The sequence below is a fragment of the Cetorhinus maximus genome, chromosome 6, assembly GCF_964194155.1.
Source record: "Cetorhinus maximus chromosome 6, sCetMax3.hap1.1, whole genome shotgun sequence".
In the NCBI taxonomy this organism is placed as follows: Eukaryota; Metazoa; Chordata; class Chondrichthyes; order Lamniformes; family Cetorhinidae; genus Cetorhinus; species Cetorhinus maximus.
This window is the reverse complement of record NC_135884.1, coordinates 35137697-35158460: the sequence shown is the minus strand read 5'-3', so window position 1 is coordinate 35158460 and position 20764 is coordinate 35137697. Positions and strand designations below refer to the sequence as shown.

The window sequence follows — 20764 nt, the reverse complement described above, 5'->3', positions numbered from 1 at the left end:
CCCTTGGACTGCTCCTCAGCTCTGTTTAGAAATGTATAAAGCTTTACCCAAGTTTGCATTTTCACAGCAGAGATGCCCAAAACTGGTGAATAACAGAATTATTTTAATAAAAATATTAAAACAATATCTAGTAATTGTTTACAAGAATTTGTACAGATATTACACCATGAAAATTTTTCTGCATAGAAACAGCTGTTTCTTTTAAGGTAAAACACAATGGTATCTTAAAGTGCACTTTCTTCAGAATTTCAAGATTATTAGGGGATTATGGTCAAACTATAGCTAGTTATTTTAAGATACGTTATTGCAAAACAGACGTTTGCCATTTTTGTACTGCCTCAATATAAAATTATTGCAGAACATTGGCTCCACAGGTAAGTTTACAGACAAGTGTGAAATGAAAAAAAAAATCTACTTTTGAAAAAGCCATGTCCACAAGGGGGCATAGCAAGCCCATAAGTAAATCTATACACATTGGCTGCAATGCATGGTAGATTTGTGAAAAGCAAATGCTTCAAAAAAGGAATGATTGTCCTGTACAAGAGTGCCACAAAACATGTCTTGCCCCACATATACAGATGAGACACAATTTTCTTTACTCAGTGTTCCATGTTTGGTATTCAAAACTGTCCAGTAAACAAAGACATTTTGTATTATTTGATTGTAGGGATGCTGCGGTCATTTGTAACTGTAGGCTTCAAGTGCCCCTTTCTAAAGCATTGAATTGAGCTGAGTAAGGCTCCTCTACCAGCACCATTGGCAGTAGCAATGGATTGTGATGGAAGATCAATCTCTGACTTTGGAGGTGGGGGTGCAGCTTGAGGAGGAACTGGAGAAACCCCTGCAAGTAAGGAAGGAAAAAAAGCTTTAAAGAACAGGATTTTTCTTTTCCCCAAACTTACTACAATGTTGAAAATACACATAAGCCAGCATCTATAAAGAAAAATAAGTTAACATCTTGGGTGTCGCTCTTCACCAGAACCATTTAAAGGAAATACAGTTGAATTTATGTTTACTGACTTGTGTTCTTCCAACATTCTGTATTTTAGTTTCTTTTTTTGACAATATTTACAAATTTAATCACTTTTTCTTTAGACAAAAGTAACTGCTCTCAGTTCCAACCTGTTCAACTGATCAGGAAAACTTTTTTGCCCCCACCCTGACCCATTCCATTGATAATGTACATACTAAGTAATCAAAAATAAACTTTAACATGTTATAACTGCAATTTGACGGTCAGCTTGATGGGCATTCACAATCCTATCAAATGCAATACCACTCAATGACAGAAGTGAGGACATGTGATTTGGTTTACAAGCCAGACAAGTGGAGATGGACAGGATTCCAATTACACTTTGTCTCGGAGAAATTTAATTCGTTGAAAGGATGTTACCTTTTGAACTCAAGTGGGCCTACAGTAGTATAAGACAGTATCTATTTTTGCACTAATTACTAATTTCAGTCAGAAGACATGGATATAGCTAGCGTGAGAAATGGAATTAGTAAAGTAGGGAAATAGGTAGTTCTTCTGAGGTTTTGCTTAGGGTAAATTATTGAGAGTGCAACATGGAACCACAGAATAATACACTAGTGGGAAAATGTTCCATTACCTATTAGTGGCATCTCACTTGAACGACAATTAAAATTCATAAAACAAAACATTGTTTTTTTCAATTTTTGTAATAAATCAGTTTTTAATGGGTCTCTGCAGAAATATCAGATGCACCCAGAAGTAGCCTTGAAAAAGTGTAACCTTTGTTAGCAATCAGGAAAGACTGTTTTACATATGAGTCATGGCTGTTTGTATGCCTAACAACCATCATTCTTAGTCACAGTAACCAATAAAAGAATGTTATGTTACAGCCTGAAATAAATTTCACATCAAGACATATGAATGTGTTTATGCACCATCGCTATACAAAAAAAACAGATTTAGTGGTCACAGCCTGAACAAGGTAAATAAGAAACTCTATCCCCTTGTATGAGGATTTTAGGTTAAGATTGGATATAATTTTGCCCACCCCATTAGGTATCAAAATTTTAATAAGTAACAAGAGCTAACCTAACAATACTTTATACTGGTATTTTAATACCAAGTTGAAATAAAACTATAGTACAAGTCTATGTTGTAGCAACACATCTCACAAACAGTTTCACAGAATTATAAAGGGTCTTTTTTTAAATCACTCAATTTCACCCTACTCAGTACTAAGGCCATGGGGATATTTCAATGTATTTTTGTAATATAATCACAGCATTTAAAAGAAAGTTATTTCAGAAAAACAGATTATCCTAATCATAGCAATTGTGATGACATTGTAATTGATAAGCAGTATTACTTTTGCACAATGTTCAACTAGAAACACTCATTTGCAAAAATTAAGGAAAGTGAAGATGCAAACATCATAAATAAACACATAGCTTGTAGAAACAGGTTTATCAATTCAACAGTAAGATAGAGCTGTTAATAATACTATGGTATGGAAATTGAGTTTTTGAACAACATGGAAGAGGCATTTCAATTGTGAACAAAATTAGAAGCACTCAATCTAGTTCTTGCATGATGCACCCCTGAATTCCTGATCATGGTCAGAAAGGAGGGGAGGAACAATCTCGGTGTTTCTCAGAGAAAGAAACATTCCACAATTCACTCGTCTCTTCTTCTAGAAGTCCTAATAATTGATTATATTATCAGCAATCTAGAAGCTGTGTGTGCAGATATATTAAGACATCTAATTAGCAATATTACTGGTGCTGTAGATTTTTTTTAAAGACAATATTATATGATCCATTGTGCAAACAATGTTTGAAGTATTCAAGGAAAAACAAAATGGAACAGCAACTACACAGGAAGTGTTACATTTCTCAGTTGGATGCTGTGACGGGGAGGCAGTGTCTTTTCAGACCCGTGTCTCATCCTTATGTATCTTATAATGGATCAGTGGGTAAACATACTGTATGTAGCATTCAGGCATGTAGACAAAAGTCTCAAGTTTGAAGTAGGGTCTGTGTTGAATTAGCCATTGTGGGTTGTGTAATGATTTAAGCAGAGCCAGGCAAAAATTGGCACCATTCAGTCACTACTGCTGGAAGTGCACAAGTGGATGTTGGCTGAAAATAAGATCAGGTTATGACCCCGGTTCATTCTTTTTTTTTTTGCCACTTAATCTCTCCTCCCTCAACCCTCATGTTATTTTTCATTACTTCTCTGCCTTCCTTCTCTCCCAGCAGCTTTCTCACACTTGAATTAACCATGGGTACTCTGTACCAGAGTTTCTTTTTTACTGTTCTCCAACAAACCTACTTAGCACCCATCATGACCTTATCACCATCCACCTCTCCTGCATTCACCACCATCTCGAGTGGATAAATTACCACTCCTTTCCACATATCCCTCCAAAACATCTGTTCACTTACAAATGAGGGTTTTGCCATCCATAACCTTGCTGCAAATGATCATATTAACATCCTGGCTTGGATTATAACTTGACTCAGGTGGTGACGCCTTGATCCTTACTGAAGCCTCTGTAGTTAAAAATACTTACCACTGCCCAAATTGCTACAGTGGCAATGCAGCTCTTACTACGTGGCACCTTTTTTGAACATTCACCCTATTCCATCCTCTCATTTTGCCTTTAAATCCTTGTTGTCTACTGCCCCATTCCCAAATTTTTTCTAAGATATTCTTCCTCTCCTCCATCAATTTCTGCAAAATAAACTCATCTTTGGCAACTTCAGTTTCATCTCAGCTCTCCTTGCCCTCTCTCCACTAAATCATCAGTGTCCCGTTCTCTCTAAAAACTCTCCTACCCATATTCACAGCTACCATCTTGAAGCTCAGATTAGTTATGTTCTTTCAACTCCCATGATCTCGATCAACAACAAGGCCATATCAAATCACTTCCTTATATCCTTCGCTGCCCACATCTCCCACCATCAACCCCATTCCCAATAAACTCCTGAAAATTCAAATTCCCTTCCTGGCCTAATGCTAGCCGTATCATTGTTAATCGTTCTTTCACATGGCCCTTCATCCTTTCAAAACTACTGCCATCACCCACTCCCTTAAAACACAAACATCAATCTCTCTGCCCTTGCATCTAACCATTGCCAGCTGCCTTCTCCTAAATTCTTGCCGCCATCCAGACTTTCCTTATTCCTCCTGCAATTCCTGCGTGGAGGCCTGCAATCAGCTTTACATCCCTCGGCACAGCGCCAGATCAGCCCTATTGAAAGTCATGAATGCTACGGCTTGGTGGTCAACCCCAAGCTGAGCTTCCAACCATAGCCTCTCCATCAGCAATTTGTACCTCTGTGATATCATACACTTCTGCTCATTCCTCAGCCATTTACTGCTGAAGCCTTCTTGCATGTCTTTGTTATTTCTAGACTCAGTAATCCAATGTCTAGTCACATTTTAATCCTCTACTCTAAACTTCAGCTCATCCAAAGCTCTGTGGCATGTATCCTATTCCACACTAAATCCTGCTTGCTCTTCTCTGTTCCTGCTGATCTACATTGGCTTGCAGTCCAAAGTTTTTAACCTTATGTTTAAATCTTTCCATGGCCTCACTCCTTCCTATCTCTATAATTGCCTCTAGCCCTACAAACCCCTCCAAATACTGTTTCTTTGAAACCAGCCTCCTATGCAGCTTCCTTCCCTTCATCACACCAATGTGGCCATGGTTTCAGAAAGCAAGGCACCGCATTATGGAATTCCCTCTCTAAACCCCATCTGTTTCTCTACCTCCCTCACTTCCTTTCAGGCCTTCCTTAAACCCCATCTTCTGGTCACCCCTCCGAGCCTTTTTGGTCAAGGCAATCATTTTTCCTTACACATCTGAAGCACCCTGGGACATTTTCTGTGTTAAAGCCACCATATTATTGCAAGTTGCTGTTGTTAGTACTCACTGTATAAGCTCAAACGAAGAACTGCTACTCAGGAAGAGCCACGGGAAGGTTATGAGACCCCGGAACTGTATCTGAGCATGAGTTATTGCTTTCAAAACAGTGGGTAAAGGCAAGAAAATCAAAGGAGAAATAGAACAGACATACAAGAATCTCGTAGCCAGGCGTTCAATTATATAATTATCTGCTTAAAAAAAAAAATTCCACCCCCCACTAAGAGCGATTGCAATTGTTAAGAGCAAACTGATTCACCTTGACGACTGTGACCTCTTTCTGCAACCTTAAGTTTTAGGGTGGTCTACATTACCCCAAAGTCAGGCTCAAAATGGTGTGTGCTCTACAGCAAAGACAGCATAGAAAGAAAGAAGCAATAAGTCATTACCAAAAGGCATTCTGGACAATATACAAAATACAAATCATGACTTTCAGACGGCTGATAGACACATTAAAGATAAAAGATACACAATTACTTATTACAAATAGTGTCATACAGTTCTGATGTCTTTTTATTCATTCATGGGATGCGGACATTGCTGGCTAGGCCAGCATTTATTGCCCATCCCTAATTGCCCTTGAGAAACTGAGTGGCTTGCTAGGCCCTTTCAGAGGGCATTTAACAGTCAACGATCACATACTACCACAACATTAAAAACAATAAGTGCTCTTAAAGCCAGAAAACATAATTTGAAAAAAAAGCAAAATACTATGGATGCTGTAAATCTGAAATAAAAACAGAGAATACTGGAAACGCTCAGCAAGTCGAGCAGCATCTGTGGAGAGAGAAACAGAGTTAACATTTCAGGTTGATGACCTTTTATTCTGATGAAAGCTCTTTTACCTGAAACATTAACTGTATTTCCCTCTCCACAAATGCTGCCTGACCTGTTGAGTATTACCAGTATTTTGTTTATATCCCAGCAAGTAATGTCACCTTCAGAAACAAAATAAAGAAAACCAGAAGAAAAAGGACAAACAAAACATTTGCACACATAAAAACAAATAATGAAGTAATACCCTGTCATATACAATTCCCCACAACACTACCATAATCCCAATTCTGGAACATCAAAATTAACAGCCGAGAATATACTCGTTTCCTAGTTTAACAAAACTGCTCTCCCCAGCCCCAATGGCTCCAGTATCTGGGTGCTATGATCCTCCACCTATAACTCTAGATTCACAAAAGGTGAAACTTCCACTTCCCCTGCAAAAATCAGCTGGATGATACAGAGTCACTAAGGTCTTCTGGCCACTTAATCTCTTTTCTCCCAAAACGTTTGAGATAATGTACATTGAAAATGCCTCCCTCAAAATACAGTAAGCTTGGATATAGAACACTTCAGCCTACTGTCAACCATTCATGATATTCGTGTTCAACGATTACATAAAAACTGCATCAACTAGCATCTATTCATATTCCATTTATACAGTACAGATATGTAAAATATGAGTAGATTGAAGAAACAGTACAAACCAATGGGATGGAACATATCCTATTCGTGAACTGTCTGATAACCCAGGAAAAATAAGTTGCATGGTAGTTACCCGATATTAGATTATAGAACACTTTAGGTTTCTCATTATTAATACTGCATGCAGAGACTCCTAGCAAGCCAAATTGATTAAAAAAAGCTACTAGAAAGGAAAAGCAATTAGAAGAGGGGAAAAGGAAGCTAATGCATTGCTTAAAATTTGCTACAGTCAGATTTTTGGAAGTTATAGGTTAGCTGAAAAAATTGTGCCATTAGGATTACATGAAGCGAAACCTTATCTTTTACCACTAAGAATGGTGGACAGAAAATGCAACTGCAGTAATTACAATTATCATGATTTCAACATGACTATGAAAATTCCATTAAACCCCAAGGTCTCTATTAATGCTTTAATATTGGAGTGTGACCATTAAACTTAACTGTTTGAATACCTAAACAAAATCTCAGGATACGACATTAAAATTAGCTTTGTATTCCTGAATGGTAGACAGTACAAAATATTTCACTTATTGGTTACTTGAAATTCTTATTTTCAAACAATAACAAAATATCAGCAATGAAGGTAAATACTTGAGAAATTGTCTTTTTAGCAGGGCAATATGGTGGATTCATGCTTTGTGAAATGGTAGGACAATGCAGGAGTTCACACCATTTTCAGAACACAACACATTCCCTAATCAAAGCTCTGTCATAAGGCAAGACACAGAAGAGAGACCAGATTACTCACCCTGGGCTATTGTCAATAACAATGCATTGATATAGGTCCTTTATTATAGAAAAACATCCCAAGATGCTTCAAGAAGGTGTAGTCACAAAAATGGATGCCAAACCAGAGGGCGGGGCAAGACAAAAGCTTAGTCAAAAAGGTGGATTTTAAAAAGGATATTAAAAAGAGGAGTGGACGGTGGGGGTATTCAAGGTTGAACAGGACATCAAGATTGTGAAAAGCCTGGTTCAAAAGTAACTGGGGAGGCAGGTGAAACAAGGGTACTATGTTTGTGGCAAGAACTAAAGACTATGGCTTCAGCCTTCCCAATGTTTAATTTGAGGAAATTGCAACTCATCCAATACTGGATGTTAGACAAGCAATCTGACAGCATAGAGGCAGTGGAGGGGCCAAGAGAGGTGGTAGAAAGGTAAAACTGGGTGTCATCAGAATATGTGTGAAAGCTGACTCAGGCTTGCAGATGGTATCACCGGTAGAATGCCGATGAGGAAGAGAGCAGTCCAAGGTTAGGTCTTTGGGGAACTTCAAAGGTAAAAGAGATGCAAGTAGGATAAGCAGCCGTTGCTGAAATTCTCCGGTTTTGATTGGGTATATAAGTGGATCCAAGCAAAGACCGACCAACTGAGCTGGACAATGGAGGAGAGCTGTTGCAGGACCATGCTTAATCATATCTTAGGCTGCAGAGGTTGAGGGAGGATAATGTACCACAGTCAAACAGTGTGTCATTTTTGAGGGTTGATTGGGGCCATTTCAGTGTAATGGCAGAAACAGAAACCTGATTGGAGAGATTCAAACATAATGTGGGAAAAATGAGCACAGATTTGGGAGGTACAACATATTCTCATACATATCTTTGTCAGTCCAATAATACAATGATAGTTACTTCGCTGCCTGCCATTGTAATGGCAGAAGATTTGCTATTAATTTATTTTGGAATTTATTTTAAAGTTCAGAGGTCTTGATATTGTTAAAGGTGTATTTTTTTACATTTGTACACAGGAGGGCCTAACAAGTAGATATGATTAGGTGCAAGGGTGATAAAATTAACCTCTAGCGACTACTGAGAGCACATGATGACTTGGAAAATTTGTATTAGGTTTTACTACCAACAGACAGAGTGATTCTTTATCATGATGGAATCCATGTTGTAACAACTAATTCAGTGACTATTAGTTAATGCTGCATAACTTCTGTGTACAAGGTACAAAAGTTGCAGAGATGGAAGAAGCAGTGCAAAATGTTGTTGCTGGTCTCCCATTCATAAAAGGAAGTGTAGCAGCTTTGGTGTTCCTGACATAAATGTGTAGTTCTGTCTCAACATAATGCCTATTGCAGTTAAGAAACAATTTTTTTGTGTAATAGTCAATTTAGCAATGTAAATTGACCAGAAACTGAACTGGGCCAGTCATAAGGTGGTTACAAGAGCAGATCAGAGGCTGGGAGTACTGTGGTAAGTAACTTACCTCCTGACTCCCTAAAGCCTGTGCACCATCTACAAGGCACATGTCAGAAGTCAGGAGAGTGATGGAGTGCTCTCCACTTGCCTGGATGAGCGCAGCTCTAACAACACTCAAGCAGCTCGACACCATCCACAACAAAGCAGCCCGCTTGATCTGTGCCTCATCCACCATCTTAAATATTCACTCCCTTCAACACCAACGCAGAATGGCAGCAGTGTGTACCATTTACAAGATGCACTGCAGCAACTTGCTAGGGCTCCTTCAACAGCACCTTCCAAACCCGCAACTTCTACCACCTAGAATAACAATGGCAGCAGACACATGGGAAAACTACTATCTGCAAGTCACACACCATCTTAACTTGGAACTATATTGCCATTCCTTCACTGTCACTGGGTCAAAATCCTGGAACAGCCTAACAGCACTGTGGCTGTACAAATACTACATGGGCTGCAGCAGTTCAAGAAGGTGTCTCATTGATAAATGGAAGCTATTACCTCGGTTTGAAAAAAAATCATAAGTTAATAAACTTACAATAAATTTTCAAACCTTGAAATTGCCATCTTGTGTACTTACCCAAAGAGCTGCACGCAAGCATTTGTTTTCCCTTCATCATTATCTTAATTATTTCTTTTACCTCATATTTTTCTAGGTTCAAACTGCTTCCAGTCTGAGCAGCTCTGGTTTAGTTAAAAACTTGTCAACAGAAAGCCAATTATGCTGTTTTACTCAACTAAGTTGAAGGTGCTAAAAAATCTGCAAAGTTGGTGTGTTTGAATTTGGCAGAAGTGGTGTCCTTAAAATTGTTCATTCATTAGTAGCTATATCCCAAGTTGCCCAGAGAGAAAGCAATGCTGAAAGTAGACCTTTTCAAAAAGATTGCCCCTTCCCACCAAATATAACAACTGAAGTAAGCTATTCAGCCTCACAAACATGTTGTGCCATTCAACTAGATCATGGCTGATCTGTATTTTAACTTCATTTATCCATCTTTGTCACATATCCCTTCATACCCTAACCAAACAAATATCTATCAATCTCAGTCCTGAAAAATTCAATTTACCCAGCCTCTACAGCCATCTAGGGAAGGAGTTCCAGATTTTCACTCCCCTTGCGGGAGTAAACACTACCTGATTTCACTCCTAAGTTAATTTCTTTTGATCCAGAATCCCCACCAGAGGAAGTTGTTTCTCTCTATTGAGCACCATTATCATTTTAAACACTTCAATTAGATCACTCCTCAAACCTTCTAAACTAAAGGGAGCGCAAACAAGTTTACACAACCTGTCCTCATGATTTAATCCTTTAAGCCCTGGTTTCATCCTGGTGAATCTGCGCTGTACAAGTTTCCATAAAATACTGATTAATCCTGAATAAAACCTTATGCACATTAAAACAAGAAAAAGAGAGGGAGAGAAAAATAGCATGAATGAGCCCCAGAACCCAGCTCCCTAATTCCAATGGCTCATCTTCCTATTAACGCTGCTTGATGTCCAGTGAGAAAATGATTGCATAATACATTAAGCTCCAAATTAAGTTCACTACTATAAAGGTGGTAAGGTAAATTAGCAGTTGCTTCCTAGTTACCCCTGAAGGCAATTATGATCAAAAAACAACTTCCTTTCTTCTTTAGCAATGCAATGCAATACTAAACATCCACAACAAATGTTTTAATTACTATGTTGATTACTCAATTATTAATACAACAAAAAGAAAAATAATTTAGATAACATGTTTTTGTTCTAGGTGGGGAAATTCTACTATAATTTTATTATAGCAAACATTCAAACAACGTTTTAACGTCTTTAACTTCAACCCTTAGCTGAGCTAATGATGTTGAGCTTGGATTTCCAATAAAAAAGTTCATATCTTGTTAAATAGATTATCTTAACATACAGTAACTATTAATAACATGATTAAACTTCTCACTTTCATGTTAAGAAACACTTTTACCTACCAGTTGATGGAGGAGTAGGTGAAGATGGTGATGTTAGAGGAGAACTAGCACCAGAGCCTGAAGTGAAGGATATAGTTGTTAAGTGAATGAATATATAACTGTTGTTTACGTAGCGTATTGAGAAAATAAATATTTTTATTTGCAATAAATTTACAAAATGCTGAAGGAACCACCAAAGGGGTCAGCAATCTAGCTTTTCCTTAAATTTCAGGAACATTCGTCCCCATGCTTCACAATGCTACAAATCAGTATAGTGGTCAATTTTGTCTGAGAGGAGGTACTATTTTCTATTTTGTGTACTTTGTAGTTCATTTGTGTCATATTCATAGCGTTTACAAGGCAGAAATCTATAGATAAAATATTTGACTTTGTGTTGACTGATGCTTGTAAGATCCATTTGATCAGTAATAAATAAGGTCTACAAAAAAATTTTATTAATTACCAACCGCAAATAAAACAAAAGCTTTATTCAACAGTTGATGCCTATATTGTCATCAAATGACTTTCTCTGAATCAGAATCTATTCCTATCACCCTTCCTATGCCACCATGTGCTACACACATTAACCTCTGGGCAATATGTAATCTACAAAAATAAAGATGAACAGTAACAGTTTGTTTTTTCTTCATCTTTTCTTGACTCTTTGCCTTTCACACACATATCTATAGCTCATAGCTATTGTTTAATAAGTAAAATTATGGACTTTGAATTAGAACAACTAAATCTCATTCATGGAGACTTTTAAGATCGGGTATTTTTCGTCTTTTTGCTCCCCCTAAAAGAAATCATTTTTAAAGATGTACTGAAGAAAAAAATATGAACAAATCCTCAATGAATATCTTAAATATCAATACCTTGAGTGCCAGCTGTGGCTCACTTGGTAACACTCTCATCTCAGAAGATTATGGGGTTAAATCCCAATCTGGGATTTGAGCACAAAAATAAAGGCTGACACTCCAGTGCAGTACTGAGGGAGTGCTGCACTGTCAGAAATGCCATCTTTCAGATTGGACACTAAACCGTGGCCCTGTCTACCCTCACAAGTGGACATAAAAGGTCCCTCTGAACTATTTTGAAGAGCAGTGTGTCTCCTGGTGTTCAGGGCACTATCTATCCCTCAATCAAAATCACTAACATATATTTATCTGGTCATCATCACATTGTTGCTTAGGGGAGTTTGATGTGCATAAATTGGCTGCCATGCTTCCTACATTTACACCAGTGACTACGCTTCAAAAGTACTTCATTTGCTGAAAAGTACTCTGGAAACCCTCAGGTTATGACAGGCAACAGAAATGCAAGTTCTTCTTTAAATTCACAAAACATTAGAAATACATTCTTAAATTTTACTGAATTAAACCTTGGTACTATTCACACAACAAATTGGTTACTGAAGGACTATTAACAATTATGAACATAAGTAGGAGGAGCAGGAGTAGACCACACAGCCCATTGAGCCTGCTCCACCATTCAATACGATCATGGCTGATCTTGGGCGTTAACTCCATTTCCCGACCTGCTCCCCATATCCCTTGATTCCCTGTGACACCAAAAATCTGTCTATCCCAGCCATAAATATATTCAACAATGGAGCACCCACAACCCTCTGGGGTAGAGAATTCCAATGGTTCACAACCGTTTGAGCGAAGCAGTTTCTCTACATCTCAGTCCTAAATGATCGGCCCCTTATCCTGAGACTGTGCCCCCGTGTTTTAGATTCCCTCAGAGAATATAAGCCCAGTTTATTCAGCTTTTCATCAAAAGACAACACTTCATCCCAGGTACCAATTTAGTGAACCTTTACTGTATCGCCTCCAGTGCAAGTATATCCTTTGTTGAATGTGGAGACTTAAACTGCACACAGTATTCCGGATGTGGTCTCACCAAAACCCTGTACAATTGTAGCAAGACTTCTTTATTCGTGTATTCGAATCTCCTGGCAGTAAAGGGCAACATGCTATTTGCCTTCCTAATTGCTTGCTAAAGCTGCATGCTAACTTTCTGCATTCCTTGTAAGAGCACACCCAAGTCTCTTTTAACATCAACACTTACAAGTTTCTCACCTTTTAAAAAAAAAACTCTGCTTTTCTATTCTTGTGACCAAAGTGAATAACTTCACACTTCCCTATTTTATACTCCATCTGCCATCTTGCTGCCCACTCACCTAACCTGTTTATATCAAAAAAAAACAAAAACAGAATTACCTGGAAAAACTCAGTAGGTCTGGCAGCATCGGCGGAGAAGAAAAGAGTTGACGTTTCGAGTCCTCATGACCCTTCAGCAGAACTGAGTAATATTAGGAGAGGGGTGAAATATAAGCTGGTTTAAGGTGGGGTGGGGGGAGAGAAGTTGGGGGGGGCTGGTTGTAGGGACAAGCAAGCAGTGATAGGAGCAGATAATCAAAAGATGTCACAGACAAAGGAACAAAGAGGTGTTGAAGGTGGTGATATTATCTAAACGAATGTGCTAATTAAGAATGGATGGCAGGACACTCAAGGTATAGCTCTAGTGGGGGTGGGGTGGAAAGACTGACAGGGCATTACAGTTATAGATTTAAAAATAATGGAAATAGGTGGGAAAAGAAAAATCTATATAAATTATTGGAAAAAACAAAAGGGAGGGGGAAGAAACAGAAAGGGGGTGGGGATGGGGGAGGGAGTTCAAGATCTAAAGTTGTTGAATTCAATATTCAGTCCGGAAGGCTGTAAAGTGCCTAGTCGGAAGATGAGGTGCTGTTCCTCCAGTTTGTGTTGGGCTTCACTGGAGCAATGTAGCAAGCCAAGGACAGACATTTGGCAAGAGAGCAGGGTGGAGTGTAAAATGGCAAGCGACAGGGAGGTTTGGGTCTTTCTTGCGGACAGACCGCAGGTGTGCTGCAAAGCGGTCGCCCAGTTTGCGTTTGGTCTCTCCAATGTAGAGGAGACCGCATTGGGAGCAACGAATGCAATAGACTAAGGGGAAATGCAAGTGAAATGCTGCTTCACTTGAAAGGAGTGTTTGGGCCCTTGGGCGGTGAGGAGAGAGGAAGTGAAGGGGCAGGTGTTGCATCTTCTGCGTGGGCATGGGGAGGTGCCGTGGGAGGAGGTTGAGGAGTAGGGGGTGATGGAGGGGTGGACCGGGGTGTCCCGGAGGGAATGATCCCTACGGAATGCTGCCAGGGGGGGTGAAGGGAAGATGTGTTTGGTGGTGGCATCATACTGGAGTTGGTGGAAATGGCGGAAGCTGATCCTTTGAATGCGGAGGCTGGTGGGGTGATAAGTGAGGACAAGGGGGACCCTATCATGTTTCTGGGAGGGAGGAGAAGGCGTGAGGGTTAAGCTGTTTATATCTCTTTCCAGCCTCTGTGTCCTCCCTGCAGGTTACCTTTCCGCCCAGCTTGGCATCATCAGCAAACTTAGATACATTACTCCCTGATTCTTCATCTAAGTCATTAATATAGATTGTAAATAGCCGAGGCTATTTACACTGATCCTTGTGGCACTCCGCTATTCACTGCCTGCCAACATGAAAAAGCCCCGTTTATACCCATTCTTTATTTTCTATCGTTAACCAATTCTCTATCCATTAAACATAAAAAGTTTCAAATCCAATACAAGAAGCACACAACCGGAAACAGGGCAACGTTACTTGAGAAACTGGTCACTTCAACACTTACACAACTCATTGGTGCTTGAACTTGTGTGCTCCCGTGTAGCTACAACTTAGTAAAAAATTCTGATGGTTCAACAAATGTAGTCAATGATCTTTTGAGAAATTTGTCCAGAGAAAAAATTGGCAGGAAGAAATATTCAGTTCTTCGAGATTTCCTTCTGCCAATAGTGTTTCCTCTTACAGTCAGGGCAGTGGGACAAATTGGCCTACACCAGTTTTCTTCTTTCCATTCATGAATGGTTGGCAAAGGGTCAGGACCGGCACTAATAATATATACTCCTGCCTGGAACAGGACATTACAATGATGTACTACACATCATCAAAAGCCATGACAAAAAATATATATCTACCCAGTCATGGTAGACCAGTCCACATCAGTAACAAATGAGTGATGCATTAGGCTATTACATTGACCTCTCATTCAAATCCCTGCAATTCTGCAATCAAAGTTGGAATCTAGCCCAGATTGATGATATGAAGACTTCCTCTGTCTGCCTGAGAGTGGGGGAAATAACACAAAATGAATTTGGGTTGTCCCATGCAAATTCCTAATGGATGTGGTCTCACAGCACAAAATTTCCCTTAAATTAAACTAACGGAAATGTGACATTGATATAGGGCTTGTTGCTGACTGCATAGCTGATGCCTATTAATAGGAAAAATAAGAACAGTTTTACAATGCTGCTGGCCAGGCTATAGCTGACTTGGAATGCTTAAAATGGGAACGTTTTCCATGGCTCACACTGCCATCCTTTAAGATGATTCCCGAGAAAATTCCCTGCCCTGCCCCACCCCCCCTTCAAAAAAAAGCTAACTGAAATCTGACACTGTAATTTTATTGTGATCTTCTAAATCCATCCTAACACCTTTGGGCTGCTCCTTGCACTATTTTAATGTTCTACTTACCTATACTACCCAAGTGCACCAAATGGTGCCATCTGACAACTGTCATGTTACATACAGTGAATATACTGGTGCTGAAGATCTCAGGTGAACCCCAAAACACCTTGTCTACATGGTTTATATAACCTGGCATCATATTCTTTAACTCTATTGAACAAGTCCATCAGTCTGGAAAAACCTATTTCTTCTTCTGGAAAATACAATTTCATCATTCACTAGAATTCTGGCATATTATTTCACTTCTAGATGTTATACTGCATTGCCAATCTCTATCTTTTGAGAAAGGATCCTCACTTTGGTTAGTAGGCAACATGCATCGAGAATGAGCTGCTCTGTATGCAGATTTTGCAGTTAATTGAAGCCAATGTAGACAGTTGCTCCATTTGAAAATTATCCTAAGAGATTAATTGAAGAAATCTCCAGGTTTTTTTAACTATTGAAAATAACTCCTGAACAGAGATCTTTCTAGAATAAACTTGAACTGATTACCAGATGCAGTTTCAATTTTAGAAAAAGCCTACCAGAGTTTATATTGTTTGAGTTGCTGTTTTTAGTTGAGATATCCGCTTCATTCTCAGTGACAGACTGCTTTGACTTCTGCTTGTAAGAAAAAGCATTTTTTTATTAAAAAAAATGCAAAACACCAATGTAGTACAGCCATACCATACTTCATTCATGCAACCAGAGAAACAGCAAACTTCACTATATCATGCAATGCTCATTAAAAATGAACATGCAGTAAAGCAGATGAAAATATCTTATACAGATCGCTGCAAATTAATTCAAAAAGCTAAAAGACAATAAAACAATGTAACTAGACCTCTATTGAATCAATTTTTGTTACCTTGGCTTGCTATAATAAAAGAACAGAAGAGTTTCATTATTTAAGAAACAAAGCCACAGCTTTATGGAGTATTAGGGCTAAAATTGCACAATATAATTAAACATTTATATAAAACAAAACATTAAATATAATTGCTACTAAAGAATGACATCCCTTCATTGTCTTATTTATAATTCTAGTAAACAAAATACAGATTCTAAAACTTTTCTTAGCAAGGTGTCCAGTTCAAATGATATTTTTACCAAAACATATATAATTCTGTAACTGGGACACTAATCAAAATCTTATTAGAATTGATTTACCTTTCGTGCTAAAATCTTCCTCCTCTTCTTCTCTTCCTCTGATCCATGATGAGACTGTGCCCTTGTGAGCCTTTTGTGCCGATGAATCTTTTGGGATAAAGCCATATGGAAAATTTAGTTCTTGACAGCATTAAAATTTTAGGTAGTGTTCTAAAAATGTTACACCAGTTTGTGACTGATCTACTGACAGATGCAAAACATGCTATTAACACTACCTGTTATCAAATGAAATGGTTGGAAAGATTTCAACAACCTTCGCTCTGCCTTAACAGGATGGTAGGTGAATTGAAATTTACATGGTCAACTTACTGCCTCATTCCAGCTCAGTCATCACTTGGGCCTTCTGCTGGCTCCTGCATCATCTAAATCAGATGGGATCCTCAATCTATGCAAATCAGGGTCCTATGACACACACAGGGTCCTGATGTAGCTATGTGAACCTACTGCACAGGTGTATGCCTCAAATGCTGTGCTCAGCAAAACTTGGCAGTCAAGAGAAAGAGGCCTAAGAAGGCAAGTATAAAGTTATTTCAATGAGGGCAGAGCTATTCCTCCAGGCTCCACGAGTATAATATGGTCCTCTGCAACCCCTGTGCTACCATCTGCCCACCCAGCCTCACCTACCTGCCAGTTGGGTCAGCACTCTATTGTGCCCAGTCAGACCTAGCGATCTGTAGCAGGACACCTGTTTGGAGCATGCATTATGTTAGGAGCATGCTAGTAAGACTCAGCCCACAAAATACATCAGGCCCCTCAGCAAAAGGCCTGCTCTGACAGCTAGCCACCTGATGGTTGATATTTATCCTGCTGCATTTAGGCAAAACAGCTATCCTTCAAAACATGCAAAAGTATTTGTAAAACCATTTACAATACATAAAATGGAAGCCTAACATTTTCTTCCTCACTCAACGCTTTCCTTTACCCCTCCTTTCCTAAAGGCAGTGATTCATGCTGGGTTATGGTGCTATGGGTGCCAGCCAGCCATTCGTTTTGAATGAATTTAAACAAAGAAAGGTGGCAGGCTTTTCAATTATGGTGAAGCAAGCCTAATCCAGTGCTCAACACACCAACATGTACTTTCCAACAATAACATTCAAGACTAGGAACTCTGGCTGATTGTTCCCCTTTCTGGCCCAAAGACAGAGACCAGTTTAAGCATCTTTACATCTGGTTTTGCCAAGTTGGTTTATATTATTGTCTATAAATATTCTCTATTTACTCAGGAGTAATTGAAAGTGCAAAAATGGATGTTTAAAACAAATTAGAAACTTCCCAGACATGGTAAGCTTCTGAGCATTTCTTCAGTATTCCTACATGAAGTGAAGATCAGAAAGATAAATCCCACTACTGATTAATGATCTTTGGTTGTGGGTGCTACCCAAGCTGTTTAATAACATCTGTTAGCAATTTTCAGAAAATAAATGTGCCCATTCTAAAAGTGATCTTTCACTAAATAGATTAAAACCATTGGAAACCTATCAACTTATCAACACTAAAAACTAACCACAGAAATCCAATATGCTACAGCTGCAATTTACAGCCAAAACCTACTCCAAAGCGCCTAGTATAATCAGGAATATTTTCTGCTCCAATCACACACCACAGATGTTTGAAATAAAGGAATGCTCATCTTAATACTTTTATCACTTTAGATATGGATTGTAAAATCAGAGATTCACATGACATTGTTACAAACAGCATGATGCAAATATCAGATTACCTATAATTCTGGACAACAGTCTGATGCATATTACTCTTGGCACAGGGACTGACTCAGCCAGAAAGAAACCTGATGTCACTTGCAGTCTAAACATGCAATAAAATTTGACCCAGTCAGGCCAAGGACATCACTGCCAATCTGATGCCCTTTAACAACCAGCTCCCCAAAAAATCTGAAAACAGCAAAAAAAGTGCAGATACAATCAAAATATTTCTATACTTCTATATATTATGAACAACTTTCAACAGTAGGTTCCAAGGTAGGCATGCACTTTAGGTTTGAGATGACATTTGCTCTTGCAGTCTGGCAGATTCCAAATTTCTAGACATGTTACCGACTTGTAACACTGTAGTCCGTGTTGCTTTATTCAAAGTAAGGTCTTGCTTAACTCACAGCTTTCTGTTCTTCATTTAGCCTTTTCTCCATGCACTCTTTTGCTGTTTTTAAAGCTTCCTTCAGCTTAGTAGGCATCTGCCATGAAAAAATAAAATTTCAGACACTAAAACATGTGTTTCCTTTTTCGGCCTTTACATATATAAATAGCATTTACTTAAATTGCTTTCCTTGGGAAAAACACTTATTTCCCTGAAAATGAAAATATAGTTACTCTTTTTTGCCATTTTTGTAAATCATTAATCAATGAATTTGAAAAATTTTACATCCACATTTCTACTTCATTTGGCTGACATGCTTTTTAAAAGTCAAAAGCATAGGAACAGGAGTATGCCATTCATTCCCTCAAGCTTCAATTAAGTAATGGCTAATCTGTACCTCAACTCCATTTACCTGCCTTTGTTCCATATCCCTTATCTTACAAAAATGTTTCAATTTCAATATTTGGGGTGGGGTGCTTTCTTAGCCGATGGATATGAACTTTCTGTATGATATGTGGAGCTTTAGTTAGGAGACCTCTTGGAGTTGATGAAATGAATCATTACAATATAAATTGAACGTTTAGTGGCACATTCATAAGCTTTATACAGAACCCTGCAACTAACATGAAGAACATGGCTCCATGCAACAATTAAGAGACTGAGCAATATTTAAATATATAAATATTTAAATTTTACTATAAAGTTTCATTAGAACAGAGATGATTGAGAGGAGAACCACCGAACATATTTTTCGCAAAGTACAAGCAAAGGCTGAGAAAAATTAATTCCTAGAACATAGTGAGAGATCCAATCAGCTTTAAGTTAAATTGTTTTACAGGAAATACCAGAAACATATTAATATCAATTATATTGTAGTTCTGATGAAATGGAGAATTATAATCAACAAATTTACCAACATAGAAATGATTCAAACAAAACAACAGCTAGCAAGTATAAAAAGCAACGATGCCCAAATCCTACAGGCTCATCTTCAAGCACTTACGCAGCCGACATTTGAACTTTCTTTTATGTACAGGGTTTGATAATACTTTGGAAACTTTTCAAGTACGTAACAGCACAGCAAGAGTAACAAAGAATTCACCGCCGATGCATCCACCTCCTTAATAAATTGTAACCTGCCTCGTCATGAAAATATAATAATTCTCATCGTATTATTGTGATTTATTGTAAAAGTAGGTTAACTGGGGTTTGGGCAGAGTGAGTGTGCGTGCGTGCGTGTGCGTGTGTGGGGTGGGGTGGGGGGGGGGTTGATTTAATTGAATTGGAGACAGCTGGTCTGGAGGCTTCGATTCATCAAAAGAAGCTAGGTTTGAAATGCTAAATACGTAAACATAGCTGAAATCTTAGAACGTAAGGTGAGGAGAATTTTCATTTTCAGATAAATCAGGGCCATTTGAATTTCAAAGAGATGGTAGGATGTTTACACCTAGCCAAAGAAGCTAGGCCAAGCAGTGTGTTTATTTTTCCCAAAAGTTACTGACAATATTAGTACCATGAAAAGATTTATATTATGAGAAAGGTAAAGTTCCAAAGATATATGGGAACAATGAAATTTACATTAAAAGGGAGAAAGACGTATAAAGGAGAATGAGGCTGTAGGTCAGGGAAGGCATTGTAAGATCTAACAGAAGTGTGAGAAGCCTCAGTAATTGTGCATCATGCCTGCTGTCTACAGAAACCGAAGCTGGGAAAAGCCACCTTAATTCCTCTGTCCAGGGTATTGTGTTGACTTGCCTGCATCTGTTTAAAATCTTTTTTTTTTTACTGTTGCCTTAACGGGGTGTAACTGGAAGCCAGATTAATTAGGGATTTTAGGAGTTATTATAGTAGTAATTTGTAAACCTATGTATGTGCTTGAAATCTTATCCTTTTGTTAAATGTTTAATTTAGTTTTCTAAAAAAATCTCAAGTCTTGGTGGACTAATTACTTCTGAATTCAGTGCACACATCTCAAAATAAATACAAATTGCAAAACCGTTGTGATAGCGGGATCAAGTTTCCCTCATGGATTTGATCCACCTGGCACACGTCATCTGCTGCGTCATAACAGCCTTTATTTCTATGGAGAGAACTGGGGAACTAAAATGCAAGGAATAAAACAAAAATGCTGGAAATACTCAGTAAGCCAGGCAGTATTTGTGGAGAGAAACAGTTAACATTTCAGCTTGAGATGACCTTCCATTTCTACCTTTCTTCAGTTCTATGTAAGAAATTTTAAGCCAGTGGAAGGGGGGGAGGGGACAGGAAGAACAAAAGAGAAGGTCTGTGATAGGGTGGAGGGCAAGGAAGATTAACTAACAAAAGATTTAATAATGAAAAGGCCAGGAAAGGCAATGGGTATAGTAAAGAAACAAAGGTGTGTCCAAATGAGGTGTGAATGGCTATAGCAGCGCAATATGAAGGG

The 20764-nt window shown here is 38.5% G+C and overlaps 1 protein-coding gene across 2 annotated transcripts in view; it reads right to left on the bottom strand.

Annotated features, from left to right (window-relative positions):
- Positions 1 to 84: 84 nt before the first annotated feature.
- pxk (PX domain containing serine/threonine kinase) overlaps positions 85 to 20764 on the bottom strand; it is a 77451-nt gene continuing 56771 nt past the window's right edge. The window contains exons 14-18 of one of the 2 annotated variants that reach the window (XM_078543606.1): positions 18359 to 18436; positions 16246 to 16332; positions 15621 to 15696; positions 10546 to 10602; positions 85 to 841 (exon numbers count right to left, since the gene is read on the bottom strand). In XM_078543606.1, coding sequence (XP_078399732.1) covers positions 654 to 841; positions 10546 to 10602; positions 15621 to 15696; positions 16246 to 16332; positions 18359 to 18436 — 486 coding nt within the window. In that variant the 3' untranslated portion in view covers positions 85 to 653. Of the gene's footprint in view, positions 842 to 10545; positions 10608 to 15620; positions 15697 to 16245; positions 16333 to 18358; positions 18437 to 20764 lie in introns of both variants that reach the window. The other variant, XM_078543607.1, reaches the window with a different exon arrangement.